Consider the following 14,554-nt stretch of genomic DNA (forward strand, 5'->3'; position numbering starts at 1 on the left):
CAAGCCACTGGAACAATATTACCTAACTTCCTAGTATTCAACAATCAACTCCTTCATAGTTTCAGAGCAAAGAAAGCATATATTGAAAGATACTACACCTAAAATGTACAAAATAGTTTGTTGTCCCACTGTAGGTATTGATACCTTATTTCTCTCTACCTCAGTGCTGGCTGGCTGGAACGTCTGAAGTAACTTTCCAAAATAAAACACTTTGGAATGATTTATAGCAAACATCACTCAGTTTCAGGTGTCTCATTTTTTCTTTCTGCCAGTTTTCACATTAAGCATGTTTTAATATGTTAAAGTTGCATTTATAAAGCAAAACTTTTCTCAAGTCAGAAGTCTGGAATATAATAAACTGCTAGGGATCCAATAGTGGCCTTGCACTAAGAGTTCTTGGTATGGCAATTTCTGTAGAAAAACTTTCATTATGACAATTTTTTTTCCCAGCAACCCTGCTTTTTTGCAGCTGACTGATGAACTCAGCATGGATTTGCCAGCTCTTTTTGTGCTGAAGTTTCATCAGCCTGTTCCTATGTCCTCATCCAGTATTGAAGATATACACAGGCTCACAGGCATGTTATAATTGTTTTTTAAGACTAAGTACTTCTGTGCGTTGCTTATTTGCTTTTTATTTCCCAGTGTTAATGTTGCAAGAGGAAAAAGTTGTTTTTGGGGCAGAACACAGTCTGTCTTATCAGCTGAAGTGTAACATTTTAGCAACCAGTGCAAAGCACAAAAGTTCTAAGAAAGACATGACAATTACGGACAAAGCTGTTAAAACACTCTACCTCAAATTCCCAATAGCAAAAAAAGGGGAAAAAGAAAAGAGATCAATGGTTTTGTCTTTTCAAAACATTGCTTCTGTTTTTAATATTAGCTTTCATAACCTACAGTCATAACCTAATTGATAATAAAAAAATCACCTGGTTTCAGGAATTCAGATTTCTGGCTTGAAACTAGCTCCGCTGTATGAGCTAATTGTTTGGTCTGCTCTAAAAGACAAATGCAGTGAAGAGTTGTCTACAAATGAATCTTGTTTCTTTGTGGTAAGTATAGTGGGCATTTGACACACTGCGCTGTTGTGCAAAATATGTATACTGAATTATATTTCCCCATAAACAAGCAATGTAGACTTACCAGACCCAAGAGTATTTAAGTGCTCTTTAGGAAATAGTTCAAGTAATTATGAAACAATATTAGATCCTTTCAAGTAAGTGAGTTTCTCATCCTTGTTAATGAAACACTGTGTGCTTGGCTCCTGAAGTCACGCTGATTTGTGTGTAACCTAAATATTTATTCTTCTAAAAATTGCTCAGAACTTTATCATTAATGCCTTAAAAAGAAAGAAACTTATTGGCTGGTGTGAGAAGCAAGTCCCAAGAAGGTACTTACCTAGATTTTTGAAGGTCTTTATCATGCTGTATGTCACACTGTTTTAACAAATGAGATTTCTTAAATAGATAGCACTGAGAATACTGATTTCTTTTAAAGGGATTGGCAGGAAGAAAACTATAAAGTGTTAAACCAGCGATGTCAATTGCTGTCTAGAGACAAGGTTGTTTAACTGAAGAAGGCTTCCCTTTTAATAACTCCATTATTAAAAATAGTCAATTAGGCTGCATTAAATGTAAAAATTTTAGAATAGAAAATGGTAGCTGAGATGCCTTCTGCCAGACTTACGTACAGGGCAACTACAAGACAATCTTCAAAGACCTACTTTTTTGTTTGCTAGGTAACATTAATTTTGCAGATCATGGCAACAAAAGAAGAGGGTACTTTTTTTCTGTTCCACTAGCAGTGTTAGCAGAGCCCATTACCTACTTAGTTCTTGGACTTTGAGGTGGTAGTACAGAAGGTTGTAGTAAGTTTACGCTATGCTAAAGTAATGTTTGGCAAAGCTCTTATCTGTAAAACTGGTAAGATGAAATTAATCTTTCACTTCTGTTAGATACACATGAAAGGCCCTTTAACTTTTCAGAAATTCCCTAAAATATTAGTACTTGCTGGGAGATTGTTTTACTTCTGAGTTTAAATACTTTATTTCTAGAATAAATTACAAAATTGCACTCTAACCTTGAAATAAGTGTAGGGGAAATCCTTTTGCTCCACGAACACACAAGGAAAAGCTCTTTTATTCTGCTCTTCAGTTTTTCTTAATGTAGATCCTGCTAATTAACAGCCCTGCCCTGTTCTTAAGGTGATAGGTCTCATTTGGCATCTTGAAGTAGATAACACAATATTGCACTTCTAACTTTGTCACAGAATCACTGTCAATGTGGACAGGTGACAAATTTTTCTTACTATCACTTCCTCCTCTACCAATGAATCATGAGGAGATATTCCAGCAAAACATGCTTCTCCAAAGAAAGTAGTAGTGATGGAGGGAGGAACAACATATGATGTTCGAAAGAGATTTCAGGCAAAACTGCTATCCTTTTTGTGCAACTGTCAAACAGCACTACTATGGTATTATTGTGAGAGTAAATCTTGGTTGATAGAACATATGCTATCACATTTCTGTTTCTATTGTTGTAGAATATAACAGTGTTTATTATTATTATTATTTAGTGTTTATTATTATTGTTATTCCAACTGTTATAGAATATTTTCTCTTTTCTCTAACATTTCTATAGCCTACAGGGCTCTTAAAAATAGTTGGAAGGATTGATGGTACTTGAACTCCTGACCACTTGGCTCTAGGTATATTCACCTAATTTGAATGTGTTTGGGAGGGACAGGGGATCTCATTTAGCTTCCTTATCTAAGCATTATATTTCTACTGAAATGCAGAGACATGATGGACATGTAAGAAATGTATATTTCAAAATTATTATTGTTGTCAGATTTTGCAGTTGCCTGTTAACATCAGACTTTACTTTCCTGTTTTCAGTGCTTGAAATATCACCGTATTTGTTGCTTAGTCTCTTCCAGATTGCCCAAAGCACTGTTACTTCATAAACAAAGGCTCAGAAAAATCAGATTTAGCAGGAGCCTTGGTCAGTAAAATCCCATTTAGCCATCCAAAGTGTGTGCCTGGTGTAATAGAGATTCTTCGACATCAAGTGGCATATAACACTCTTATTAGCAGCTGTGTCTCTGACAAGCATATAAATGAAGGTAAATTGTGTGGTTGGAAGTGATGGTAGAGTATTAGAGAGAAAGTAGGTTCTAAGCTGGATGTTAACAGATTTTTCTGCTCCCTTGCCAAAACTGTCATTACTTGTGAAGTATTGTAAATGATAAAAAAATTCTTAACACTGTATTGCATTTTTTCTTTTTTTTTTTTTACTATCTCCTAGGCTTGACACATCTATAAGCATAAACTAAGCTGTCAAAGTAATGAATAATTAGATTCTACTGCATCAGTATTTTTTAAATTCTGGCATATGTTTCAGCCAAAAAGAGTCCAGATTCAGTGGGTGGATATCACTAAACAGTAATTTTATTTCTAGATGATTCAGAACTGCTTTACTTTGAAGTGGTACCACACAGGAACACCAGCTTTTGTGTCTTTTTCCTTCATCCTGTGAAAGAGAATTTAGCCTGTGGTATGTGTGGAATAATTGATACTGTCCTCTTTACTCAGCTGGCAAGGGACTTGGTTCTATCTAGGCTCTTGCCCTATGCTTCTCAGTAACAAGTACATTCTAAGGGCCACTCTCAGTGGTGTGCAGGCCATGAAAAACAGAGTTGCACCTGTGTATAAACTGCTTACTAAAAGGTATTCTGAACCCAGAATAAAACAGAAAGCAAATGAAAATATTCAAATCCTGTTTTGTCTTGGCCTGCATTTAATTAATAAATGGTAGCTTCTATTTGTGATTTAAATGTATTAGGAAAAAGCATGTCATGCAACTGTGTTGCTGCAAACTCCTGTCCACTGACTTCAGTCTTACGTCTCTTCAAGCATCAAAATAAAAGGATGGTTTTCAATGTTTGTAATTATTTCAAAACAAGCATTTTTTGTTCTGTTCCTTCTTAGTGATGATTGATGTTATAACCTCCAGAGAAGTCCACTGTCACCTTCAGTTAAATCCTCAAGATCCAGCTCTAAGTTGTAGTGATGATTTCATAGCAAGAGCTGTGAAGAGGTAAGCAGTTTTATTTCATAACAGTTGGAATGAACATCAGGTGTCCATTTACTGGAAATACCATGCGTGTTCATAATGCCATACACTCAGCAACTGGAAAACTTCACTCAAGGAAAAGGTTGTAATACAGTAGGAATAAGTTACTTCACTGTCTTAAGTATCTCTTTCAAAAATTTTAAACATTAATAGCGATGAAGTGTTTCTAGTAGAAAGCACATGGGAGCAAGGAAAGACTTTTGAATGAAGAGTTTTATCATTTATGCTTTTCTCTTTTGTAAATATGCTTTTCTGAAGACACTAGCTGATGACAGTCTCATGACCAGTATAACTTAGAACAGCATGGAAAGGTCTTTTTACACATCTACCTAATAGCAAACAGTGCTTCTTTTCAGAAAAAAGTGCCATAAGTATGCATACTACTATTATCTGTTTGATAACAACAAGATCAATGTAGGCTGGATTTTGAACCCAACTTAGTTATAAACTAGGTAGTATTTAATTGGAATCATGTTAAGAGTGGGGAAAAAACCTCCTTCAGTGTAGACAGTGTTTTAGAAAAGATATGCTTTCTACCTGTCTTATACAAAACATGAAAGCTACAAAACTCAGCAAGAATGAATATATTTCAACATTATTGGTTTAGGTTTTCATCAGAAGCACCCTTATGACTTTTTTTCTGACCAAACCCTCCTACTCTTTCAATTTGCACCACTGAGTTCAAAGATCCAGCACTGTATTTGTTTCTGGTGCAGCACATGTAGTTTATATTGTGGTTACAGTGTAACACCTGGTTTTATGAGGCAAAAAGATGCAAAGAGGTAGAGCTGTTTTTCATTCTGGTGTCAGCCACAGTTTAAAAAACAGAAGTACTTTAAAGAATGGATGCAGTCTGCATTAGTGACTAATGTGTCTTTCCTTCTTCAGCTGCATGTCAGTCCCAGTTGTCATGAGAGCTATTTTCAGGAATGCTGCCAAGGTGAAAGCTGATAGCAAAACACAAGATATGGATGTAGACACAAAACAACCACATGAACCGCCATCTGAGCAAATTACAGATTCTGACAGTCTCAAAGAAAGCCCTTCTGTGGCTGGTCAGCATGATTTGGTAGTGACAAATAAGCCAAGTATTACAGACAGCACAGAAGAAAATCTCTCCACAGCCAAACTGGAAACTCTGGGTGATAACATGGAAAAAAGTTAGCTCTCATCGAGAACAGAAACTTTGTGCAGAGTGGAGGAAAACTAATTCCATAGCTAGTGTAGAAGCTGTTATGATAGACAAATAAAATCTATTGTTTGATAAGCAAAAAGAAAGTCTGCTTAGTAATTTGTGAAAGGTGTTTCCTCTTTGCAAACTACTAAATATGTAGAAGTAATACCCTTGAATTTGCATTTTTAAACATTCAAATTTGGAAAGTCTAACACTACTCTAGTAACAACCTTTATTCTACCACAATATGGAAGAAATCTCTGTTTAACATACATGATACAGTCTATAACACACACATGCACTTGTAGAAAAGTAATGTTTATCCACGTCAACATTATGCTAAATAAATGGAGAAAAAGTTACTTGAATAATTTTGTACAGACATAATTAATGCAGACAGCCCTATTTGTCCACTATTTCAGAAATAGGTTCAGTAACACTCTTAACTGCAGTTTTGTTTAACCCTAAAGCAGAAGAGGTACTGAATGGCAACCAAACTTATGCTCTACCACCTCTGTGACAGGACAACAGTGTCTTTAGTAAGAAAGCTGTAAACTCAGGTTCTGAAAATCAAGTAATTTTTGCCTTAGTTTTTTTCTGGCCTCAAAGTATGAAAGTGTTTTGTGGGGTTTTTTTGGATTGTTTTTTTTTCTGCAAGTATAGTCAAGTTCACTGTTCAAAATTTTAGTTTGTCTAGACTTGCTTTGTCTCAGATCTGAAGGAGGGTTACAAGCAACTTAAAATAAGCAAACTCTTAACTTACTATAAAACAGTTTAATTAGTGTAAAATAGAGAGAGGCATTCACCAAGAAAAAACTTCCTGAACAGAGCAGTTTACAGCTACAGTTAAGACAAGCAATAAGAAAATGAGTCAAATATAGAATGCTGGCACAGAAATACAAAGTGGTCAGAAATATGTGTTGGCTGATGTGTTTCTAAGAGGTGGTGAATAAGCCTGGCTTCCTTGAAGAGTTTGAGAAAAACATTATGGGAATGTGGGAAAGAGTTCAGGCTTGAGGGACTGGCAAAAGAAATACAAAAATAACACAAGCATGTTCATTAGACTGGAAGTATGTTTAGTGTGGTCTGACAGGGCAAGAGTCTAAGAGTAAAACGTGGAAGTGTCAGTAATTCTGAATTTGAGAAAAATAGTGTATTTTCAGCAAAACAAAATAAATAGAATTGTACAAGGAGGAAAAATAGTTTTGAACTGTGAAAATGCACTGTACAGTGGTTACAAAAGATAAGAGGAAGAATTTGACAAAAGATGAAAAATTCCTGTATTTTATATAATGACTAGAGAGTCACAGCACTCTAGGATAATCAGCAGCAAATCCTGTTCTAATTTGCATATATTTAGCATATCATCAGCAGCAGCTTATTGTGCAAGAGTTGCTTGTCCATAGCACTAGGCATTTATTCTTTAGATAGCAGAGGGAACCAATTTAGAGGGGCTGTTTAATGGACCCGCTTTATTTCCAAATTCCTGCCAAGAGAAGGCGATGGTGAAATGAGAGCTTCTGATGCAGAACAGAAACATGTTTAGTAACTCTCTGGAGAGGTTTAGGTGTCATTGCCCCTTTCTGTCAATGTTACCTTAAGATTAAAAGTGAGGGGTTTTGCCAGGAGCCAAAAGCATAGTGAAGATTTACAGAAATTATTTTTACTGGAAAGTATCAAGATCAGATTTTCCTAAAACAAAGTGATGCATTGGCCTGTACATGGTGCACAAAGGGAGAAGCAAAACTAGTTGAGATAATTTTAAGTACCATGAGACAGAAAAACTAATGTTTCAGTTGCTGGACATGATGGAGTATATCCAATGATAAGCCCAGTTGCTCTACCAGCCAAACAGTCTGCTTTTTAACCCAAGCAAGTGTTGACCTTTCAGGATCTGTGCGGAGGTTTGCCTTGCTGCACTCAGACTGCAAGGAACCAGCCTTACCATTATTTCTACAAATGTTTTCACCAGAGCTGCCACCGTCCTCTTGTTTTCCATCTTTAACTTCCTTGTGCTCTGTCCCAGCTGAAGCTGTGTGATTAAGGTCCATGTCCTCAACAGAGTCTAAAACATGTCTAAGATGTGGCTGTTCTTCAGTAGAATTCAGATACTTAAGCACATCTTCTTCATGCTTTCCAACCACATCAAGAAGATTATTTATCTTACTTAAAGCAGAATCATGTCCATTAAAACGACACCAGGATAAGAGAGCACTGAAAAGTGAACAAAACCAAAAGTGATTATATGTATCTACACAGACCTCCAATTGGCAAAGGCAGATAACAATGTGCCAAGATATCAATGCTATATAAGTGTACGTGTCATTCACATTTTATGGATAATTCAAGCAGTAGACCTAAGTATTAAGCTTCAAGATGAAGATTCAGTTAATTTTGGAAGAGCAACTGAAGGAGGTTTTTCAAGAATGATTACTCTACACCCAGGTAGGCAGTTCCCTGTATTCAAGATCCGAGAATTCTCAGGTTCCTCACTTTGGGCAGTTTTACAATGCACTTGATTTTTTAAATAAAAACAAACAAAAAGTTGCATGCATGTTCCTTCATACACACTCTCCACATGCACTTGACCTTAAGGAGTTTGTAACCTACTTCAGGGTTCCTTTGAACTGGCCACATGTAATCATCAGCTCGGCACCATGTCTGTAGCCTTGATTAAAGCCTTTCTGGAGTGCAAGTTCTTTCCCAGCCTCAACTCCATCCCTATAGCCTTCCTATAATAAGAGCAGTGAAACAGGTTGTTCACAAGATGACAAATTGGACCTATGACAAATGCATAACAATAAAAAAAGTTTAAACATGTATTCAATCTCTTAAATTACAGCTTCTAGATTTGAACATCCCTCACAGCTACACACCCATTGCCAAACCAAAACATGCTTTTTTCAGTGCATTATGATTTACTGACTGTAAGGTCCAGTTCTTTTTCAGAAGTATCCCCAGAAGATCAAAAAATAGGGAAAGTATTGATGCCTTAAGCCCCTAATGGTCTTTTTTATTTTTCTAATATTTGTAAGACTGGTAAGAATTGTAGGTTTTAAAAAGCAGAAACCCCTTTGTCCCCTTGTTCCTTTCCCTTGTTTACACATTCCCTAACCCTTTTACCCCATTCTATGCCTTCCATATCAACCTACCCCTGAATTCAGTAGCAGTGTTTAGTCTTTTGTCAAGGAAAGGCCTAGACTGTTTGGAGAACAGCATATCAGGGCCTAAACCACAGAATACGGTCAAGAATTAGGTAATCATGTACCCTTTGTGCTCTGATGGAGCTGAAGATGATGAAGTAGGTGGTCCCAAAAAGACCCCAGACCCAATTCTCAGGGGGAGGGCCCGGGGCGGACCAGAGGAAGGGCCAAAGGGTGGACACATCTGGGATTGGATGGATAATGTTATAAAACGTAACCTTTCAGGCACGGCTGGCGCCCGTCCTGTAACACCTACTGCCTTGGCAAATAAACCCTTTCTTATCTCACCCCTAATTAGCTGCTCCGGAGATTTTTTTTTCAGCACCAAAATACACAGGCAACAGTATTCTTAGAAAGATAAAAAAAATAAGACAAATCTGCAAGAAAGCATGATTGCTTTTATGATGACCAAGTTCTTTACGAAAAATTCATTTAAGAATACCACATCTAGACTTCTTTTTTCTATCTAAAAAATAAACAGGCTGCCAAGTAGTACTTGGCAGAGTACTCTCCTGTCTGTAATCCATCTACCTGTTCTTCCAAAACTAACTGTTGAGCATTGCTCTTTTATTTGCTAGATCTCACTCAATTCAATAGTTATACCAGAAAAAAAGATGGTGATGGACTGAGTCACATATAAGTACACATAACATTGTGACTGCTTTCTGTAAGAAACAGTTAATGATTGTATGCAAATTAATTTCTTTATATTCTAATCACATTAAGATATAGCACAGAATAATTCTTAATTTTTTCCACACCAAAATTGCAAGTTGTAAGAATGAAAACTCCCATTTGCTCATGAGAAAACTGGTGGCCTTGCAAGAAAAACAGTCAGGAACACAAATATTTGTGTTTTTTTGGTTTTTGCCCAACATACTCTAACTTCCACAACACTTTATGATTTTGCAGTTTCTACTCACAGACATCAGAGGGATTTGTGTAAGAATACTAAACAGCCCCTTAAGAAAGCCAGTCGTTTCAAGGGACTCATATGCAGGAAACTTCCTTGGACAGTAATACACCAGCTCTGCTGTAATAACCTTCTTCATGAACAGCCTACGCAACAGCTTCTTTCCATGTTCTTCAGCCAAATGCTGCTCACCCGTGAGTGAGCAGATGAGCCCTACTGGCCCCACTCTGAATCATAATATATCTGTTGAACTAACCTGTTTATGTACTTGTTTTGTTCCCTGTAGGACTCCAGGGAGCAAGGGCTGTGGAAAGCAACTTTCATAAAATACAGTTTTCACTAGAATAAATCAACCAAAGAACTACACAGACCACAATGCCCAATTGTGGTTGCATGTGGAGTCTCACATCTTACAATCTGACTGATGAATAAACTCTACTTAAATGCCCAGGCATCTCATATTTCTTTATTAGCACTGTTCAGCTGTGTTGGCCCTACATTTACTAGGGTATACCTACACATACAAAGCAAATAGCTTGCATCACAATTCAGCACTGCCTTTTACAAATGCATGTGCTCGTGCACAGGGATCCAATGTCTTTTGGTAAAACAGTACTTTGCTGTGATGACTACTAAGAAGAGTTTCCCTAAATTCCTGCTACATTTTCCTGATATTTAGAAGAAACTAAGCCACAATAACTTTTAAGCAGCCACTCTTGCTTTTCCCTTTAAATCATCCATATGTATATCAAGGTATGTCTCAGTAAATCTAAAATGGCTAAAAAGACTATTAAATAACTTTTATAGAAATACCTTCAATCTTTTTTTCATGGTGCTGTTCCATTCCTTCTGTAGTAGATACATCTCATCTGCATCTTCATCAAATATATCCTCATTGGATTGGCTGACTGCAGCTTGAACCCAGGACATGACAGCAGTGTCCTATGACCTCTGAAAAATTCTCAGAAGTCCCTCTGGTGAAGTGCCAGATTAGAAGTATAGGCAAAAAAATGTGAGTTCTGAAGAGAAGCCAGGTATGAAGCTGATTATTCAACCTGTACGTGGAAACTTGGTGCTGTTTGCCACTGGGGTGCATCTGTCAAGACAGATCATCACTGATGAAGCAACTTCTGAGATTTATGAGAGCAATTAAGAGAGTTTATTCCCATCTTATGGAAGTGACACACATATGCACTTATGGCATACATATATGCCAAGTTAACATTCCTAAATACTGCTGGTACACAGACAGCTGGATGCCAACAGCAGCTGATGAACAGCCCCTTCAGCCTCTCTGTGGTGCCCTAAGTTACACACACAGGTATGCACACAGGTTATATGTATATACACATTTCTCTAGGTTTGTATGTTGTACATACACAATTACCTACACATAGGTAATTACGTACAGAGTCAGTAACTGGAAAGGACTCTAACCTTTGATTTTCAGTTTTCTAGTTATGCCAAATACTTAACAGTCTTATAAATCTTGAACAGCCTTTTATATTTTGAATAAAGAATTAGCAAGTCCTACTGCAGGAGAAAGAAGAAGCTTGCGGATTATTTCGTCTTTTCCAATGAAGAAAACCTCGAGAAGCCTCTCACAACTAATTCATTTATATCGCTGGAAATTTTTATAATCCACAGACGCTGCTCCTTGCGGAGGAGGGAACCGAGGGCCCTGGGACACAACGCGCTGGAGTCCCGGAGGCGCACCCCGCCGTCCCCACATCCCGCCCAGACCTCGGCGGAACTCACAGGCCTCGGCCAGGCCCCGACCCGCCATTTCACGGCCGAGCAGCTGCCCAGCTCCCCAGAAGTGGCCGCGCTGCGAGGAGCCTTCCTTCTCCCCCGCCCGGCGGCAGATGCAGCCCTCCCTTCGCCTCGCCTCTCCGCGCCGCTCACACAGGCCCCGCCGGCCGCATGGCCGCTCACCTCAGTCCCTCACCGCGGCCGCCAGGGCACCTCGCCCCGCCGCTGCTCGCGTGCCGCCATCTTTACTGAGGGCCAACGACCGCCGCTGCCGCCGGAAGCAGTCGAGCAGCGGCAGCCATGTTGGACAGGGGCAAACCCCGCGGACCCCGCAGGAGAACAGCCGTCATCTTGGCCAGCAGTGCTCTGACGTCAGAGCCCAAGGAGACCCTAGCGGCGCCATGTTTAGTGAGGGCGCAGCCCCTCCCGGAGGCGGGACAGGGCGGCCCGCTGGGCGCGCCGGGGTTTGGCCGTCGCTGCGGGGTCTGAGTGCCGGAGGGGGAGGAGAGCCTGCCGCTTCCGTGATCTCCCCTCCAGCTCTCAGGAGACAGCGGAGTGTGCCTGCCCCCGGCGTCCCACAGCGCCGTGAGGTCAGCCCCGGAGGGATCGCGTTCCCCAGGGCACGGAGGTTTCGTCTTCTTCAGTCATAAACGGTGGAATTTTTAAAAAAATCTGCCTTGTTGGCTTCAGAATTCTCAAGGACTTCATGTGAGGCGTGCCCTTAAGCTATTCTCTACAAGATCTAGGTATTACAGTGATAAATCTTTTTAATATGAAAGGCGCCAGCACGAGTGAAGTGTTGCATTGTTCACTTGGACTAGAGAAAACAGTGACATCCCGTTAATGTAAATACAACAGAATAAATAAATACAACATAACCACAACGGTGTTTGTGCATGCTGCACTTGGCTTATGAGCATATAAGTTCAAAGTCAGTTAATCTTCATACAATACACAAAACTTGAATTCAAGTTACGTGTTTCTCCAGAGCCTGCTGCAGTAAATGCCCTGTGTGCTGAGAGCTCTGCGGGCCCTGAGAGGCAGAACATCAGGGAAGCCGATTCCTCATGGGACCACATTCACCCCACAGCCACTGCCAGGTGTCCCACTGGTGACATTCCTTACAACAGGGCTAGGGGCACTGCCATGGACAACCAACTGCAGAGCCTATCTGCACACTGCAAGCACTGAGAGATGAACAATGGTGATGGTGTGCTGCACTCTCATTTCCCTCCTCCCTGCTGCTTTGCAAAAGCCTGTCCTCCTGCCTGTGACCCTTCTTGGATGCTCAATGATGGTTTCATGCTCAGGTATGAGTGGCCAAGTAACCCAAATCTGTCTAGAGATGGATATGTCGGGGGACAAAATGACACTGGTGCCTCTGGATAGCCAAAAATGCATATCTGTTTCTGAGCAGTTACTATACATGTCCATGACTACTGATTTCCTTGCCCAGTTCTGTCACTTCCACCTCCTGCCTGCCATTTTTTTAAACTGGTAACAGTACTGACTATATGCACAATGCACAGTCACAGAAAACCATTCTGGCAACAGAAACTCCTGAACCCTCATGACTGGTCATAATGACACTGCTAAACTTGGGTTAATCCTTTGCTTGTCGTCTTCCACTCTGTCTCCTCAGCCTTTTGCTCTTCTGGAAAACATACAGAGGTCATGGCTCAGGGAAGCTGTAAGTTTCCCAGATTCACACTATCTCAGTTTAAATGTCTTACATTTATCAAACTTCATCATTCCAAACAGATGTTCAAGACGAGTCTTTATAATCATGAGAAACAATGAAGAAAGCTTTCTCTTATTAGTTGTGTGTGAATAATTAGGTGAATCATATTGTATACAGGGAACAACATTGTTGGGACAGACTTGAAGACAAGTTGATTGTGTGCTGATGGCCTTGACAGGACTGTTGGCAGGGTTGAGGGTGAGGTGTGGTGCCTCAGAGTGCGGATGTTTTCCACACCTGTGTGTATTATGGTGACACTTTGTAAAGATGCCAAAAGATCAAAACAGGAGAGCAATATTTCACAGGCTAAAACCCAACAGTTTTGCACGATGAAGAAAAGTTACCTGAAATGGTGAAAAACAAAGTAGTTGACTTGTGACCTATTGTAAAGTTTGTCACTGCCCTATCTAAGATTAAAAACTGTCTAATTTTAGGCTTATGGTACCTATTATACCAAAGGTACTTCTGGGACACAGACATGCCTGGTTCAGCAGTTACTCCCTGCATACCTGATGCTCTGGGAAGAGGTTCCAGAGGGGTCAGTACACAGTCATAGATTAGTCATAGCTTAGATTGCCAGAGATCATTACAAAGGAATTCTGTCAGCTTTCCTGTAGCAGTAAGGTTTGCCATTAAGCAATCACCCACGAGTGATCTCCATAAGCGAAATGTGTGAGCATAGGGTCATAGGCTGCTCCTTTACACCTTTTTTACTGCACATAATGGCTCAGATAATGCATTGCTCCCATTCAGATCATTATTATACAACCTTGTATCTCAAACACAAATGGATGGCAGCAGCCAATGGATTTTGTCATAATGCACAAAGGCACTTCAAGATTTCAGGCTTTTTTGAACGGTAGTTGATTACCATGGTCAGGACTTGCATACAGGCCACTCTGTGGGGCAGGATGCTTTCATTCTCACTAGAGCAATTTCTGTTGCTGTGTGCTGTTGTCTCTGGCAGAGTCGATCTAAGGCTTGTGAAAGGCCTGGGGCACAGGACTATTCACACTGTTCTTGAGTCATGCAAACCTTATGGACTGACAGAGCTATGTTTCATTGTCTCTAATTTTGGAAGTAATATAATCCTTTTAGAAACCACGGCTCTTAAATGGTATTTGAATAAATTTCAAGAACACTTATATTTTATTTGTTGTTTTATATAGTAAACAAGATAAAAACATAATGAAAGAGAGTAAGCATTTGAAACGTGAGGAGAATGGAAACCCTCAATATTTAATAAAAACGGTATATGCATTGTCACCAAACATTGCACAGTGTTTCTAAAAAGCCTTAAAAATGCATATTCTGCCTATGGTCAGGTCTTCTTCCAGGTATGTGGTTCTACTGCCTTATCAAATTCTAGGCTGTTTTCCTTGAATGTGAATAACAGGTCACTGGTAGGACTGCTTACAACAGCATCAAGACATACTCATGCTCACATGCAGTCAATGTCTCTGTCCTGATCTTGGCTCTCTGCATTTTTTCTTCATGCAAGGGATGTTGGGGTTGTGTGCTACTGGCTGAATATTGCGATAATAATACAGTGACCTCCAGAGTGTAAATCCTTTGCTTCCAGGCCTACCATAGAGAAGGAAACAGTGAGCTAACAGGTTAAGTGAAAGTCATAGGCTTAAT

At 39.6% G+C, this 14,554-nt stretch overlaps 2 protein-coding genes across 11 annotated transcripts in view; one reads left to right on the forward strand and one right to left on the reverse strand.

Annotated features, from left to right (window-relative positions):
- YAE1 (YAE1 maturation factor of ABCE1) overlaps positions 1-11,466 on the reverse strand; it is a 26,697-nt gene extending 15,231 nt beyond the window's left edge. For 2 of the 5 annotated variants that reach the window (XR_005562432.1, XM_039378412.1), the window contains exons 1-3: positions 10,234-11,461; positions 7,915-8,036; positions 7,250-7,518 (exon numbers count right to left, since the gene is read on the reverse strand). Coding sequence is in view for 4 of the 5 variants with exons in the window: in XM_039378412.1 (XP_039234346.1) it covers positions 7,250-7,518; positions 7,915-8,036; positions 10,234-10,350 (508 nt within the window). In the remaining variant the exon portion in view is untranslated. Of the gene's footprint in view, positions 1-4,085; positions 7,519-7,914; positions 8,037-10,233 lie in introns of those variants that run through there. The other 3 variants (XM_027712000.2, XM_039378411.1, XM_039378410.1) reach the window with 3 other exon arrangements.
- Positions 1-14,184, forward strand: part of LOC113983147 (mediator of RNA polymerase II transcription subunit 1-like) — a 37,180-nt gene extending 22,996 nt beyond the window's left edge. For 3 of the 6 annotated variants that reach the window (XM_027711985.2, XM_027711986.2, XM_027711996.2), the window contains 6 exons: positions 451-575; positions 937-1,049; positions 2,925-3,120; positions 3,456-3,551; positions 3,986-4,094; positions 11,068-14,184. In XM_027711985.2, the coding sequence (XP_027567786.2) occupies positions 451-575; positions 937-1,049; positions 2,925-3,120; positions 3,456-3,551; positions 3,986-4,094; positions 11,068-11,542 (1,114 nt within the window). In that variant the 3' untranslated portion in view covers positions 11,543-14,184. Of the gene's footprint in view, positions 1-450; positions 576-936; positions 1,050-2,924; positions 3,121-3,455; positions 3,552-3,985; positions 4,095-5,018; positions 8,351-9,706; positions 9,871-11,067 lie in introns of those variants that run through there. The other 3 variants (XM_027711999.2, XM_027711995.2, XM_027711998.2) reach the window with 3 other exon arrangements.
- The last annotated feature ends 370 nt before the right edge of the window (positions 14,185-14,554 follow it).

The sequence above is a fragment of the Pipra filicauda genome, unplaced genomic scaffold, assembly GCF_003945595.2.
Source record: "Pipra filicauda isolate LSUMZ 115617 unplaced genomic scaffold, ASM394559v2 scaffold137_size4652046_pilon, whole genome shotgun sequence".
NCBI classification, from domain to species: Eukaryota; Metazoa; Chordata; class Aves; order Passeriformes; family Pipridae; genus Pipra; species Pipra filicauda.